This window comes from Anolis sagrei, chromosome 6, assembly GCF_037176765.1.
Source record: "Anolis sagrei isolate rAnoSag1 chromosome 6, rAnoSag1.mat, whole genome shotgun sequence".
NCBI classification, from domain to species: domain Eukaryota; kingdom Metazoa; phylum Chordata; class Lepidosauria; order Squamata; family Dactyloidae; genus Anolis; species Anolis sagrei.
This window is the reverse complement of record NC_090026.1, coordinates 109424195-109439750: the sequence shown is the minus strand read 5'-3', so window position 1 is coordinate 109439750 and position 15556 is coordinate 109424195. Positions and strand designations below refer to the sequence as shown.

Genomic DNA, 15556 nt, shown 5'->3' with positions numbered 1-15556 from the left:
TATGGATTGTATTGCTTTTTGTGGCTGTATGGCCATTTTTTAAATCTTTATAGCTTGTCACCCTGGTATCTTTTGTTGAACGGCACTTGATAAACATCCTAAATAAATTAATATGTCAGCCACAGCTTTACCAGTCATTCGTAATATCAGCATTATGAAAAGAGCAGCCGATGTTAGTTATGAGTAAATCCTCATCAGCATAGCAGGATTTAAATTAGTTAGAACCAGCTTGTTCCAATGGAATTAAATCAGAGCTAGTATTTAATTGCAGCGCGTGTTTACGTGCTTGCTGTCTTTTTATATGCTTTCCCTACATTTGGTAGTTGATAGGATGACACATTTCCTTTCTTTTCAAACATCCTAAATACTTACTCTATCAATTTTCTTTACTTTTACTGCAATGTCAACATCTACCAACTGCAATCTGATGGAAAAGATGTCCGCGTAAAATTAACGGAAACTGGCGGCTTCCCTCACAGTGGGATGATGGATCTGCTCTGGGTTTTAGTCAGAAACTTAAATGAACTACTCAAGCAGCTCTAAAATAGGTTCAGCTCCTTGGATAACACCTTAAAATTCAGGCTGAAACGTAAAGCAGATTTATTATCCCACAGCAAATGAAACCATCAGATACCACTGAAGAATTCTGACTCCTAAAGAATATCTATACTGCACAATTACATCAGTAGAATACCACTTTAAGGGCCATGGCTACATCCTACAGAACCCTGGGATTTGTAATTTGAGGAGGCAGTAGAACTCTCCAGCAGAGAATTCTATGTTTCCCCAACTACAAATCCCACACTTCCACAGGAGAGAGCTGTGACAATTGAAGTAGTACCATACTGCTATAATTATCAATACACTCCAAGACTTTGTTCTCAGTACCAGATGCAAATGGAATTTATGGTCTTCCCATTCACAAAAAAAAAAAAAAAACCATTCCTGATCCTCCACCTCTACTACATATACATGTACAACACGCACTCACATACTATCTTCATTGTAATGGTTTCGTTTGGTGCTTGGAGGGCTGTTAAAGGTTTTGTTAAAGGTTATATTTACATTATTGAAGGGTAGAAATCCTAAAATAATGTCAGTTGCACAAAGAGATATCTATAGATCTAAATTGACTTCCTGGCCACCTCTGAGCTATATAGCCCATCTCCCAAATATGCAGAATGTAAAGAAACAGTTCTAAGCTCTTTTGAAAGACAGCTCCAACATAAACAAGGAGGGCGACTCCTTAATACAGTTCCTCATATTGTGGTGGCCCCCAACTATAAAATTATTTTCATTGCTACATCATAACTGTAATTTTCCTACTGTTATTAATTGTAATGTGTTTTCATTCACTGGACCAAATTTGCCACAAATGCCTAATATGCCCAAATCTGAATACTGGTGGGGTTGCGGGGGTTGATTTTGTCATTTGGGAGTTGTAGTTGCTGGGATTTACAGTTTACCTGCAATCAAAGAGCATTCTGAACTCCACCAACAATGGAATTGCACCAATCTTGGCACACAGAATTCCCATGGCCAGCAGAAAATACTGGAAGGGTTTGGTGGGCTCTGACCTTGAGTTATGGAGTTGTACTTCATCTACATTGTACTTCACCACTGTGGACTCAAACAATGAAGGATCTGGACCAAACGTGGCATGGATATTCAATATGGCCAAATGTGAACATTGGTGGAGTTTGGGGAAAATAGATCTTGACATTTGGGAGTTGAACTTGCTGGTATTTATAGTTCACCTACAATCAAAGAGCATTCTGAACCCCAGCAATGATAGAATTGGGCCAAACTTCTCACACAGAACCCCCATGACCAATAGAGAAGACTGTGTTTTCTGATGGTCTTTGACAACCCCTCTGAAACTCCTTCACAACCCCCCCCCCCCGGGGTCCCAACCCCCAGGTTGAGAAACACTGCCTTAAAGATACCAGGTTACATCTGATCTTTGAAACCAAGAAAGGTTAGTCATGGTTATTGCTTGAAAGGAGAACATCGTTTAATCTCAAGTGTTGTGGGCTATATTTCAGAGGAACAAAGTGGCAAAGCCACATCTGAGTATTTCTTGCCTAAGAAAACCCTGTGAAATTCAAGTCAACAGGTGACATAAAGGCACCTATGAGCATGCATGTTTTAACGATATTTGTACCTGCTTTAATTTTGAAAGCTGCCTTGTTTCCCAGCAATGGAGCAAATGTGAGCAATCAATTAATTAGATAGTTACAGCATTATTATTATTATTATTATTATTATTATTATTATTATTATTATTATCAAAGATACTAAACACTGGAAGTTTGTTTGGAGATTTTCTCTCCTTCCAAGCAGTGAAATAGGAAGGAACATGTAATCTAAAATCTTAATCTGTCCCTAGCAGATGGCTCACAATAGCATTTGGCTGTGAGAAGACTCCATGAAGCCATTGAAAAAGTGAGGAGGAGGAGGCATATTTCATTTCTTTTATTCTCAAGGGACTTAAGAGAGGAGTTTTAGGGAAATTTAAAAGTATCATTATCGCTCAGTGACACAGAGAAAGGAAAATTAAAAGCCTATTTTGAGAGGCATGTGTGGTGATTAATTGTAATGATATAATGACACAGGTATAATTATTCTTTCCACTATGTTTCTATAATTTAGGATTGTGAATGGTTTTTCCCTATGTGCAATGACAGTTATATTGCAGGTGGGATTTCTTTCCCAAATGCAATGATATCCTTCACAAAGTCACTTTAAGCCAGTGATGGTCCATAAAAGTTACTTTTATGGTTGCACTTCCAAATATTCCATAGCTAAAATGGCAGTGACCGTGTTCACTAGGAATTGGGGTGTTGTCAAAAAAAAGTTAAGTTTTCTGAGAGATGTGACAGATTACTCACCTTCATTACTAAATTAACAAGCACTATCTAGATCAGTGGTTCCCAACCTTTTTTGATCAGGGACCACATGACCAGAGACCACTCTCCAACATTAGTGCCAAGAGGGTTACGAATCAGGTTTTGGTCAACTTTAGATTTGGTTTGGTGATTTGGGGTGCTGATTTAGAAAATTGCATTGGATAGACCACATCGGCTCTAGTTTCTGGTACGGAATATATGCCATCCAGTAGTCACCATCTGCTCGCCCACAGAAAACCATAGTTGGTGTGGTAGTAATCTTTCATAGGTAGTCAGTCTCTCCTCTCCCAACATCCCCATTGCCTTGGCACTATAAGAGGGTTTTGCGAGACCAATCACTCTTGTTGCCGCATGGTTTCGAGGCAACAGTGTAGTAATGGTGAGGCTGTGGATCGTATTTTCATTATTGTGGACTACTGGTAGTCCACGGACCACAAACTGGGAACCTCTAATCTAGATAGGAGTGAGGGATTTTTTCCTCTTTTGGGAAGAAGAACCAGGGCACAGTTTGGAAGAAATGAGTTTCAAGTAAGCATGTATTTGAAATTAATTCATTTCAAAATAAGAACATTATAACTGCAGAACATTTCAACTTGTAACCTGAGAGAACAATTGCATTCTTCTTCAGTTGTAATAGAAATGAAAACTGAATTAATCTGGGAACAGTATTTTGAGGAAACAGATGAATTAGAAGTAAATATTTATTTGTGACTAATTTCCAAACTCAGCCCTGCAAGAGAAGGAAAGTTTCCCTGATCTAGTCAATGGTTGTCGGCTCTTAAGCGTGAGTGAGGTGACAATTCACCAGAGAGGTCTACCTTAGATCATTAGCTCTGTGTGTATGTGAGGTTTTGTTGTTGTTGTTGTTGTTGTTGTGCTGTTGTTATTATGGGCCTTCAAGTTGACTCCAGCTTACAGCAACGCTATCATAAGGTTTGGGAAGGATTTGTTCAGAAGGAGTTTGCTATTGCCTTCTTCTGAGGCCAAGAGAGTGTGATCTGACCAAGTTTATCCAATGGGCTTCCATAGTCAAGATAGAATTCAAACCTTGCTCTCCTGAAATCCAAATCCAACTATCTTGGAAATCCTAGTATCCATAAATGTAGGCTACACTGCCTTTGACCAGAGAGTAAGATCACTATTTCAGCAGCCCACTCATTAGAAGCAGAGCCTTCTCCACCTTCTATGTTCACGAAAACTGGAGCATCAACATTTGTCTTCATTGAGCACTTTATTTGACACTACTGCTAAAGAAAAAACTGCTTCAGAAGGCAGAAAAAAATTCTCCATACTCCCTGCTGCTTTCTGCAATTGCTTGTGTTGCTATGCTTTGCATTTTCTCTCCTGAGCCCCAGGCAGTTTCTTAGAAAATATTTTTCACAAATATCGCCATCAATGTACCCCACTGTGGTAGCTGCTATGGCAGTAACAGTGCCACTTGGTGCTACAAATTGTTTGGCAAGAAGTTGTTAAGGTTGGGCACACGATCATTAAGACTTTTTTTATTGCAGAGCAATTGTAATTGTCAGCGTTAAACAGCCGCTAAAGAAGAAAACTGACAAAGCAACTACAGCCTGGAAGACTTTAACATGAGGGTGGGCACACTCCAGCTCTACAAATGGCTGCAACACTCTGTCATTGGCAAACAGGGAGAGATGTTGTGACTTTTTTGGTCCACCTTTTCAATGGAAAGGCTGTTTCAGAGAGAATAAGCTGAAGCCGTTTAGAAGAGTCCCACCTAATCCTAACCCAAATTTTGGCTGAAAACGATTGTCTTGGGGGTCCAGTAAGAGCCACAGGGAATTTTCCAAAGGGACTCATTAAGTCAACACATTTCTTACCCTTTCTTTACTCTATGGTCATGTTGCCTGGCTCTTTGATACTATAGGGTTAGGGGCACAGGACCCCTATAAAAGTGGGAAAAAACATGAATGAAGTAATTATTACATCTAGGAAGCTTTAGGTCTTCCAGCATGACTCTGTGGTCAACTTCTGCTAGAAGTGTTCTCTCTAGAAATCTCTAGGTCCTCTAGCATGACTGAAGGAAGATGTCCATAGAGTCATATTGGAGGACCCAAAAATTCCCAATCAGAACATTCGAATCTACAAACATGAAAACTGCAAATTAGAAAAATGAGTGCAGTTATATCACTACTACAGAGTACACAGTTCCTGGAGCTCAGTGGTTCCCAACCTGTGGTCTATGGACCACCAGTGGTCCACAAGAATGAAAATCTGACCCACGGCCTCACCATTACTACACCGTTGCCTCAAAACCACACAGCAACGAGAATGACTGGTCTCGCAAAACCCTTTTAAAGTGCCAAGGCAACTGGGATGCTGTCTCACCAAACTACAAATCCCAGGATCTCATAGTATTGAGTTAATGTAGTGTCCAACTGCATTCACTCTACAGTGTAGATTCACCAGTAGCTATGGAGACATAGCTACAAGAGATACATATATGCACTGATCCAGGATCTCAACCATTGTTTTTCACTTTAAAAGGACACACAAGAGGCGAAGGAGCCAAGTGTGCTAGGCTGAAAGATAATCAAGTCAACACAGAAATGAATCTCCTCATCTGAACAAAAACAAATAAACATTCAGGAGACTCTTCCAAGATCCATTAAAATGGATTGGGACCACAAACAGATTCTTAGACACATTCTGCCCACCCAGAACTAAAGTGAATATGTCTATTAAAATGTGAAGCTATTCCTGCAATAGAAGGCAATTCAAAAGCATAACTATTCTACCACTGTATTAGAAGCCAAAAAAAGTAGAAGAGAAAGGAGAAAACTAGCTTGGATTTTAGATACAGAGAGTACCATAGTATTTTACACACAAGTAGTAAAATAAAAGGTTTGTGAAACAGGAATGAAGAAAGAGTTATGTGGGACAAATGTGCCACAATAAGGGTTAAACTTTATGGGCAGGGAAGTGTTTTGTAACTGCTACCACGATGACCTCTACTGGACACTTGGTGTGGCAAATATTACTTCCAGCAGAAACCTGGACTGGAGGGCAGCCAATACATGCACGGTGTTGCCCTACTGACCAGGAGAGACGCTGTTACAAGATGGCTTCCATCTTGACTTCAAAAACAACATAAATGATTCTCAATATAGAAAGGAGGGAAGTCAGGCTTCCCAACTAGACAATGTTTTTTTTTTCAAAAAAACAAATAAACCTGCTCCTGGTTTCTTGGTTCTACTCCATTTTTTATTGTTGAGGCTGACCCAGAGTGTATCTATCACACTTTAGGTTTCATGCTCAATGCTATGGGAACATGGTTGTTGTTTTGTATAGTATTTAGTCTTCTCTGTCAAATAGTCCTGGTGACTCACCATACTGCAAGGGGCCCTCAGTGGTGCAATGAGTTAAACCCTTGAAGACAGAAAGGTCAGAGATTTGAATCAGCCCCGGCTCCCCAGGCAAGGACATGAGAGAAGCCTCCCACAAAGTTTTTTTTTCTGTGTCAGGAGCGACTTGAGAAACTGCAAGTTGCTTCTGGTGTAGAAAATTGGCCATCTGCAGGGGACGCCTGGATGTTTTGATGTTTTACCATCCTTGTGGGAGTCTTCTCTCATGGGGAGCCGGAGCTGACAGAGAGAGCTCATCTGCACTATCCCCAAATTTGAATCTGTGACATGTCAGTCTTCAGTCCTACTGGAACAAGGGTTTCACCCATTGTGCCACCGAGGGCTCCTTCACATACATCAAAACATCTAGGCATCCCCTGGCCAACGTCCTTGCAGACAGCCAATTCTCTCACATCAGTAGCAACTTGCAGTTGCTCCTGACACACACACACACACACAAACCAAACTGCAACTCCCATGATTCCATAGTACTGACACATGGCAATTAAAGTGGTGCCAAACGGCATTAATTCTAAAGTGTAGATGCACCCCAGTTGATGTTAGGTCTTCTGAAAGATTCAGAAAATGTTGGTTTTGTAGATGGACTTCCCCATCCTAATCTAACAAGTCTCACCAAGACTCAACTAGGAGATGGCTATCAGCCCATGATGTAAGAAGACAGCTTGGAAAAGTTACTTTGTGATCACAGATCCCAGAATTTCCCTGCCAGCAGAATTTTGGGAGGTGTAGTGTTAAAAAGTAACTTTTCCAAGCTCAAGTAGAACAGCAATATGAATAGCAGTCACTATGGAAGGTCCTCAGTTTTCCAAGAGAACAAATCAGAAGATAATTAGACCTGAATAGACCTGAATTAGGTCCATTGCATCATTGGGATTTACCTACACCAGAATGGGCAGTTGGGAAAGAGCCTCCTATAAGACTTATACTTACTCCATGTAAAAAATGAAATAAACTCACCATATACTTTATAAGAGGGAGGAAAGTCACTTCCTATTCATTTACTGTTTCAAAAATGTCTTTTGGTGAAATTAGATGTTATCAATAACTGAAACAAGCATTCCTCCCCCATGTCCAATGTTTACCAGCATCTTCCCAAAACAGAAGAGGCATAAAAATAAATTAGGACTTTTTTTATTTAAAGCCACTGCAGAAACCAGTTTGGCTACTTTTTAAAAAAAAATCTCACAAAGCAATGATTCCTTGAACTAACTAAGTGGTGCAGCAAGTTAAACTGCTGAGCTGCTGAACTTGCTGACCGAAAGGTTGGTGATTCAAATCCGGGAGTGAGGTGAGTCCCCACTGTTACCCCCAGCTTCTGCCAACCTAGCAGTTCAAAAATATGCATATGTGAGTAGATCAATAGGTGCCACTTCTGCAGAAAGGTAATGGCACTCCACGCAGTCCTTCTGGCCACATGACCTTGTAGGTGTCTATGGACAATGCCAGCTCTTCAGCTTAGAAATGGAGATGAGCACCACCCCCCAGAGTTGGACACAACTAGACTTAATGTCAGGGGAAACCTTTACCTTTACTATTAACTTTACAGCTGAAACACAATTCAACGGAAACATAAACATTTAGAGAGATATAGTAGATCCACCTAAAATACCAAGGAAGGAAAGAGAAACCCTTGGCTGGATAGGCCTATAGGAGCTGGGAAACCCAATTATAGTAAAAACACAAATGAAAAGATTGTGGCCTCTGTCCAATAGTTAATTCCAGCTAAATCCCACTGAATTGACTGCTAAATGGTAGATCGATACTCATGTAAATCCTATTGAATCAATGGATTTGCTCTACTTGGGACTAGCAATGAGATGTAGGCTATATGTTGTAAAATCCTCGCTATGAAATTGGAAGAGTGCCTCACTTCACATAACTGAAGCCTCACACTAGATATGGTAGTGGGGCAGACTATCATTAGTATTGCTATATAGATAATTACAACTATACATGATCTATAACTATTACAACTAAATCAATCATTTGCTTCTCTGGATCTAATTACATGGCTCTGTTCCTGTAAATGTGATGAATATAAAAGACAGGATAATTACCTACTAAACACCAACGTTAATAGATAATTGAAACCACTAAGCCACATATCCCAAATTAAATAAAGAGGATAACTTTATAAGATTGGCTGTATTTGTCTGAGAGTGGGCTAAACCATCTCATGATGCAGGAAGATTTAGTCATAGCTAAATTACAATCCTAAATTTATATTTACAAGGCAGGAAATGCCACAGTGTTACTTATTCATAGGCCTGTTCCATTGAAACGTATGGGTCAGGCTACTTAGGACGAGCTTCAGCACCACTTCTTTTGTGGAGGCTTCCATAAACTCCTTTGTCAGTGGAATCCTCATTTGGTTTTATTCTGTTTTGAAGGAGCTATCCACAGTGCTGAAACTCTTTTGTGGGGAAAGGCTTGAATCTTGGCCTGGGATTCTCTAGAGTTCTTACTAAATCCAAGAGAAAGTTCTCCAACCTCACTGACAGGGAAGCCATCAACCACTACTGCATTCCATTTGGTGGGATTGGTCTTGGTTTTGTGTGTGTGTGTGCAAGTAGCTTCGGGTGTGAGAGAACTGCAAGGATGTTGCCCAGGGGATGCCCGGATGTTTGATGTTTTACCATCCTTGTAGGAGACTTCTCTCATGTCTCAACGTGGAGAGCTGGAGCTGATCGAGGGAGCTCATCTGCACTTTCCCTAGATTCGAACCTCTGACTAGATTTGAAGGTCTTCAGTCCTTCAGGCACAAGAATTTAACCCATTGTGCCACCGGGGGCTCCTATTGTTCTTGGCTACCTTGTACTTTTAGAAAAGGGTGCTTTGTGGATGTCATGACAATATGGTGCAGTGGTTTGAGAATTGGACAACAAATCTAGAGGCCAGGATCTGAATCCCCATCAGGCCAAGAAAACCCACTGAATGAATCTGGGGGAGTCACACACTACTCTCAGCACCAGAAAATCCTAAGATCAGATCACCATCGGGTTGCCATAGATCAAAAATAACTTGAAGGCACACACAGTAAGAAAGGCAACATGGTCAAATTACTAGATCTTCTATGAGAGCTTCTTGGTGTTATCCTTCTCATCCCAGCGCATTGCTTCTGCCACTTTAGCTCTGAAGTCACATTAGTGAAGAAAACCACTGTCTTATTTCTTCCTAACACCTGGTGCTAGGTTTAACCCATATTTTAAAACAGTAGTTCTTAACCTGTGGTCTTTGGACCACTAGTGGTCCCCAAGAACTAAAATATAGTCCATGGCCTCACCATTAGAGGCTGACTACCCACCATTAGAGGCTGACTACCCATGAAAGAATGACAACAAGCCGCCTGTTTGCTGCATTTCTTCCTCTTCCCTCCCCCTGAGCGAAGCCATTCCATGTGGTGCCTGGAAGCGGGGGAGCCTTGGTGTCTTCGTTTTTAGGCCTGCTCCTGGGGTTATTTGGGGTGCGAATTCAGAAAATCACATTGGATAGATCACATCAGCTCTATATTATTAAGTATGGTTTTCTGTGGGCAAGTAGATGGTGACTATTGGATGGCATATGCTCTGTATCAGAAACTAGAGGTGATGTGGTCTGACCAATGCAATTTTCTGAATCAGCACCCCAAATAACCAAACCAAATCTAAAATTGACCTAAAACAGATTCATAACCCTTTTGGTACTAATGTTGGAGAGTGGTCCCCGGTCAAAGTGGTCCCTGGTCAAGTGGTCCCTTATCAAAAAAAAGTTTTGGAACCACAGTTTTAAAAGAAAGAAGCTCCTGATTCTTAAGAAGAGTACTTGTCTGGCTTTGCATTGCACTGAAGACAGAAATGCTATATGTGGGTCCATTGTAGTTACTTTTGGGAAAACATGAACATTGCTAGACTACAAATGGAGTCCTGACAATTTCTGTAGAGCAGGGTGGGAAAAAGTCAAGCCATCGGTTGCAAGGGGCCATAAAAAGCTATTATTGAAATATTCAAGGCTTCCCAAAATGGAAAAAATAAATGTCTCACTACTTGGTTGGGAGACTGCCAGTGAACACCAGGTACTATAAGCTATATTTCAGAAGAAGAAACTAGTAAAATCACACCAGAGTATCCCTTAGGTCAAGAAAAACCCTAAAAAATTCATTAGGTCACCATACATCAAGGGGCAACATGAAGGCATATGTACACACATTCACTTTCTCTATGCAGGTAATGTTTTGTTTACTTCCTGGGTTTAAAAAAAGCTTCTCCTGGCCTAAAATAACCCTGGGAGTAAAGAAAAAACAAGGTGAAATTGTCCCCAGCTCTCCCAGAGTATATATGGCTGAACATTCTGATTTGTTTTCATAAATAAAGGAAAATGAAAAGGGGGTTCAGTTCAGTTGTGTGACCCTCTCAAGTAATGAAACCCTGAGCAGTTGTTCACCCATCTTGGCACAGAAAGGAGATAGGGAAACAGCATTCCTATTTCACAGGATCCGGTGAACAAACCTCAGTGAGACTTCCCTTATGAACAGCATCAGGCTGCATCTCTGTACCTGAGAACTGGGAATTAGGACCAAACAATGCCAGTGAGAGTTATTTTTGAGTAGACGCATAGGATCAAGGAAGCATGTGCCAAGATTGAGCTAAGGAAGATTGGCTGCATTCTAAAAAGTGTAGATGTGTCAATGTAGATGGATGGACAGACAGACAGACAGATCTATAGATCGCTCTTAGGCAAGTCATATACTGTTGGTCAGTGTTTCTCAACCTGGAGGTCAGGACCCCTGGGGGAGCTGCGGGGGGGGGGGTCAGAGGTATCGTCTGTTGGTCATGGGGGTTCTGTGTGGGAAGTTTGACCCAATTCTATTGTTGATTGGGTTCAGAATGCTCTTTGATTGTAGGTGAACTATCAATCCCAGCAACTACAACTCCCAAATGTCAAGATCTATTTTCCCTAAATTCCACCAGTCTATTTTTCCTAAACTCCACCAGTGTTCACATTTGGGTATATTGAGTATTCGTGCCAAGTTTGATCCAGATACATTATTGTTTGAGCCCACAGTGCTATCTTAAGGGGGGAAAGGAACGGGCCTGAGGCTGTTAGGAATTGTGGGAATTGAAGTCAAAAACACCTGGAGACTTGAAGTTTGTCCATGCCCGGTAGAGACACACACATATAAAGGTAAAAGTTTTCCCCTGACATTAAGTCTAGTCATGTCCAACTCTGGGGATTGATGCTCATCTCCATTTCTAAGTCAAAGAGCTGGTGTTGTTCGTAGACACCTCCAAGGTCATGTAGCTGGCATGACTGCATGGAGGGCTGTTACCTTCCCGCTGGGGCAGTACGTATTGATCTACTCACATTTGCATGGTTTTGTACTGCTAGGTTGACAGAAGTTGGGGCTAACAGAGGGAGCTCACCCCAATTCCTGAATTTGAACTGCCAACCTTTCAAACAGCAAGTTCAGCAGCTCAGTGGGGGAAAAGGAAGGAGTCTGAAGCTCTTAGGAATGGTGGGAGTTGAAGTCCAAAACACCTGGAAGGCCCAAGTTTGTCCATGTCTGGTAGAGACACACACATACACACAGCTGTATTGTTTGCTTTTTCACTTGCTGAACACTGGTGCCTTGAACCACAAAAAAGTATGCTTCTGACAGAAGTGTTAGGAATCCAGGGAAACGTGAAGCCAGGTGTTCCTACCTGAATTTTGACAAGTAGGAACCTGAATCCCCTGAAATTAAATCTAGTCCTGTCTGACTCTAGGGGTTGATGCTCATCTTCATTTCTAAGTTGAAATCTGGTGTTGTCCGTAGACACTTGCAGGGTCATGACTGCATGGAGCGTTACCTTTCCGCTGGGGCAATACCTATTGATCTACTCACATTTGCATGTTTCCTAACTGCTAGTTTGGCAGAAGCTGGGGCTAATGGAAGGAGCTTATCCTGTTCTCCAGATTCAAGTTCAACAGCTCAGCGGGGGGGGGGGGGGGAGGAAGGGACCTGAGTCTGTTAGGAATGGAGAGAGCTGAAGTCTAAAACACCTGGAGGGCCCAAGTTGGCTCATGCCTGGTAGAGAGACACACAGAGACACACAGCTATGTTGTTTGCTTTTTCACTTGCTGAACACTGGTGCCTTGACACAAATAAAAAGTCTGCTTCTGACAGAATTCCTAGAAATGCAGGGCAACGTGAAGCAGGGTGTTCCTACCTGAATTCTGGCAGGAGGTTGGGCTGCAAGCCATAGAAAGCGGCGGAGAGGCTGAGGAGCCAGGCGGGCTTGTAGGCGCCGTCCTCGCAGTCCAGGAAGGGCGGAGACCACTGGACGTGTCCCTTGTCTCCCTTCTTGCGGGCTCCCTCGGCCACGGGGCCCTTGCGGGGCGGGTGGGGCCTCCCTTTGCGCCTCCACGCGTGGATCCACTCGGTGTCCCGGTGGGTGGCTGCGGCGGAGAGGTCCTGGAGCAAGACGCGGCTGTCTTGTCGGATGGCCTGGAGCAGGACCTGCTGCGGGTGCTCCGGGCTGAGCGTCAGCGCCGCCCGGAAGATGCCCGGGTTGCCTTCCAGGAGGGTCCGGACCAGGACCCGGTACCAGTCCAGATCGTCGGGCAAGTTCTGCTCGCGGCTCTGGTTGCTCTGCAGGAGGGTGCTGAGGAAGTTGGCGGCGTGGAGGAGGGCGTCCAGGGCGGCCTGGAGCGGCGGGTGGGAGGCCAGCGAGCGGGGCTTCCCGGCCCAAGGGCCCAGCTCGAAGCGCCCCGAGCAGTTGGCCCGCTTCAGCTCCCGGGAGTCGCCGTAGCGGAGGAAAGTGGCCACGGCGGGGGGCAGCTCCCGGGAGAGGCGCTGGGCCAAGGCAGGGGCGCCCTCCTCCTTCTCCTTCTCCTCCTCCTCCTCCATGGCTGCGGATCGCCTCCAAGGAGCCGTGGCCCGGCTGGGACCCTTCGCCACGCCGCCCCCAACCAGAGGGGCCACGCAGAGCAGGAAGAGGAGGGCGGCCAGGAAGGGGAAGGAGAAGAAGGGCGGCCGCCGACCCATGTCCTCCGCCGGGCGAAGCAGAGCCCCTTCCTTCCTTCCCCCCCTTACAAAAGGAGACCCATGGCGTGAGGGAGACCTAGATCCGGAGCAAGGAGCGGAGTCACCTGTAGCGAGCCCGCACAATCGCAAATAGATGTGTGAAGGCTTCCGTTACGCAGCCGGGGCCATCCCTGCCGCGGGCGAGAGGGCGATGCTCTTCTGCCCGCTTCTCCTCTGCCAACAGGGCTCTTTCTCCCCCATCCGCTCTTCTCTTTTAGTCCTCGCCTGCCTTCTGCTGCTGCTGCCGCCGCTGCTCCTCTTCCTCCTCCATTGCCAACCTCCCCGAGCCGCGGAATCCCGGGTGCAAACCCTCCCCAGAGGAGTTCTCTTCTCTGGGAAAAGTGGGCAGAGGGAGGGGAGGCAAGGCGGAGCGAGGGCTTCGCTAGGAGACGCTTCCCTCGGGTCCCCCGCCAAAGGAGGCACCTTCCCTGCCTTCCCTTCCCGACTGTCGCCGGCGTTTGGCCAAGCTGCTCTGCCAGCCCCGATCTGGCGGCCGCCCCGCCCCTTTCTCCCCGAGCCTCCCGCCCATTGGCGCGCTCTGGGCGCCTCGAGCGCCGGCTGGAAGCCTGCCCTGTCAATCAGGGAGCAGCCCTGGAGGGAGCTGTCCAAGTGCTGAAAGAGCAGCAGGAGGAGGACAGCGCCTCGCAGGCTTCCAGGAGGGAGGGAAGGCACCCAGGTGGGGGAGAACTGGCCCTGTCTGCCTCACCTGAAGACTCTGCTGCCTCACACCTTCCACACAGCTGAATAAAATCCCACAATCTGGTTTGAACTGGAATATATGGCACGGTGGACTCAGATAACCCAGATTTTCTACCTGAATATTCTGGGTTATATGGGTGTATGGAAGGGCCCCCAGTTCAAGCAGATATTATGAGATTTTCTGCCTAGACATTCTGGATTATATGGGTGTATGGAAGGACCCCCAGTTCAAGCAGATATTGTGGGATTTTCTGCCTGGATATTCTGGGTTATATGGTTGTATGGAAGGACCCCCAGTTCAAAGCAGATATTGTGGGATTTTCTGTCCGGATATTCTGGGTTATATGGGTGTGTGGAAGGGCCCCCGGTTCAAAGCAGATATTGTGGGATTTTCTGTCTGGATATTCTGGGTTATATGGTTGTATGGAAGGGCCCCCAGTTCAAAGCAGATATTGTGGGATTTTCTGCCTGGATATTCTGGGTTATATGGTTGTATGGAAGGGCCCCCAGTTCAAAGCAGATATTGTGGGATTTTCGTTCTGGATATTCTGGGTCATATGGGTGTGTGGAAGGGCCCCCTTCAAAGCAGATATTGTGGGATTTTCTGTCCGGATATTCTGGGTTATATGGGTGTGTGGAAGGGCCCCCAGTTCAAAGCAGATATTGTGGGATTTTCTGCCTGGATATTCTGGGTCATATGGCCTGTGTGGAAGGGCCCCCAGTTCAAAGAAGATATTGTGGGATTTTCTGTCCGGATATTTTGGGTTATATGGGTGTGTGGAAGGGCCCCCAGTTCAAAGCAGATATTGTAGGATTTTCTGTCCGGATATTCTGGGTCATATGGGTGTGTGGAAGAGCCTAGAGACCCAAGCAAGGAGTCTTCTCCCCTCGCAATCCCCGTTTCTCCTTTTAGAACTGCAGGGTTGAACCCAGGACGATGGCCACATCCTCCTCCTTCTCCCCCCACCTCCAGATATACCTGCCTAGGTATTTCTTCCAGCACTGAATAAATACTATCTCTACTAACAGTGTCCCGGGAAAGAGTAGGAGTTTATTTTATTTTCCTTTTTAAATAAAAAACTGGTTTTATTGTGCGAATTAATTAACAAAGTATGAATAGATATAATGGGAAGAAACAAGGGGATAGCGACACCTGCTGGCTGAAGCAGGCAGACTCCCTTCAATCAAAACAAAGCTCAGAGGTGAGGAAGAGAGGAACGCAATAGCATTCAACGTTGTGCTCAGTACCACGAGAAATATTTCGACTTTTTATTGCCTTCCTTACATTTGGATGCAACCAGGCAGGAGAGTAGAAGATTCCAAGCATTGGATGGATTCAGGAAAGAACCTGTATCGTGCCTGATATCCTATCCATGTCTAATTTGTACATAGGTAAAGGTAAAAGTTTCCTCTTGACATTAAGTCTAGTCCTGTTGGACTCTGGGGTGGTGGTGCTCATCTCCATTTCTAAGCCAAAGAGCCAGCATTGTCTGTAGACCCCTCCAAGGTCATGTGGTCGG

General features: G+C 44.5%; 1 protein-coding gene across 1 annotated transcript in view; it reads right to left on the bottom strand.

Annotated features, from left to right (window-relative positions):
• Positions 1 to 13816, bottom strand: part of GPR158 (G protein-coupled receptor 158) — a 157151-nt gene extending 143335 nt beyond the window's left edge. Inside the window, exon 1 of the mRNA XM_060782424.2 lies at positions 12481 to 13816. Coding sequence (XP_060638407.2) covers positions 12481 to 13298 — 818 coding nt within the window. The 5' untranslated portion in view covers positions 13299 to 13816. The remainder of the gene's footprint in view (positions 1 to 12480) is intronic.
• Positions 13817 to 15556: the final 1740 nt, after the last annotated feature.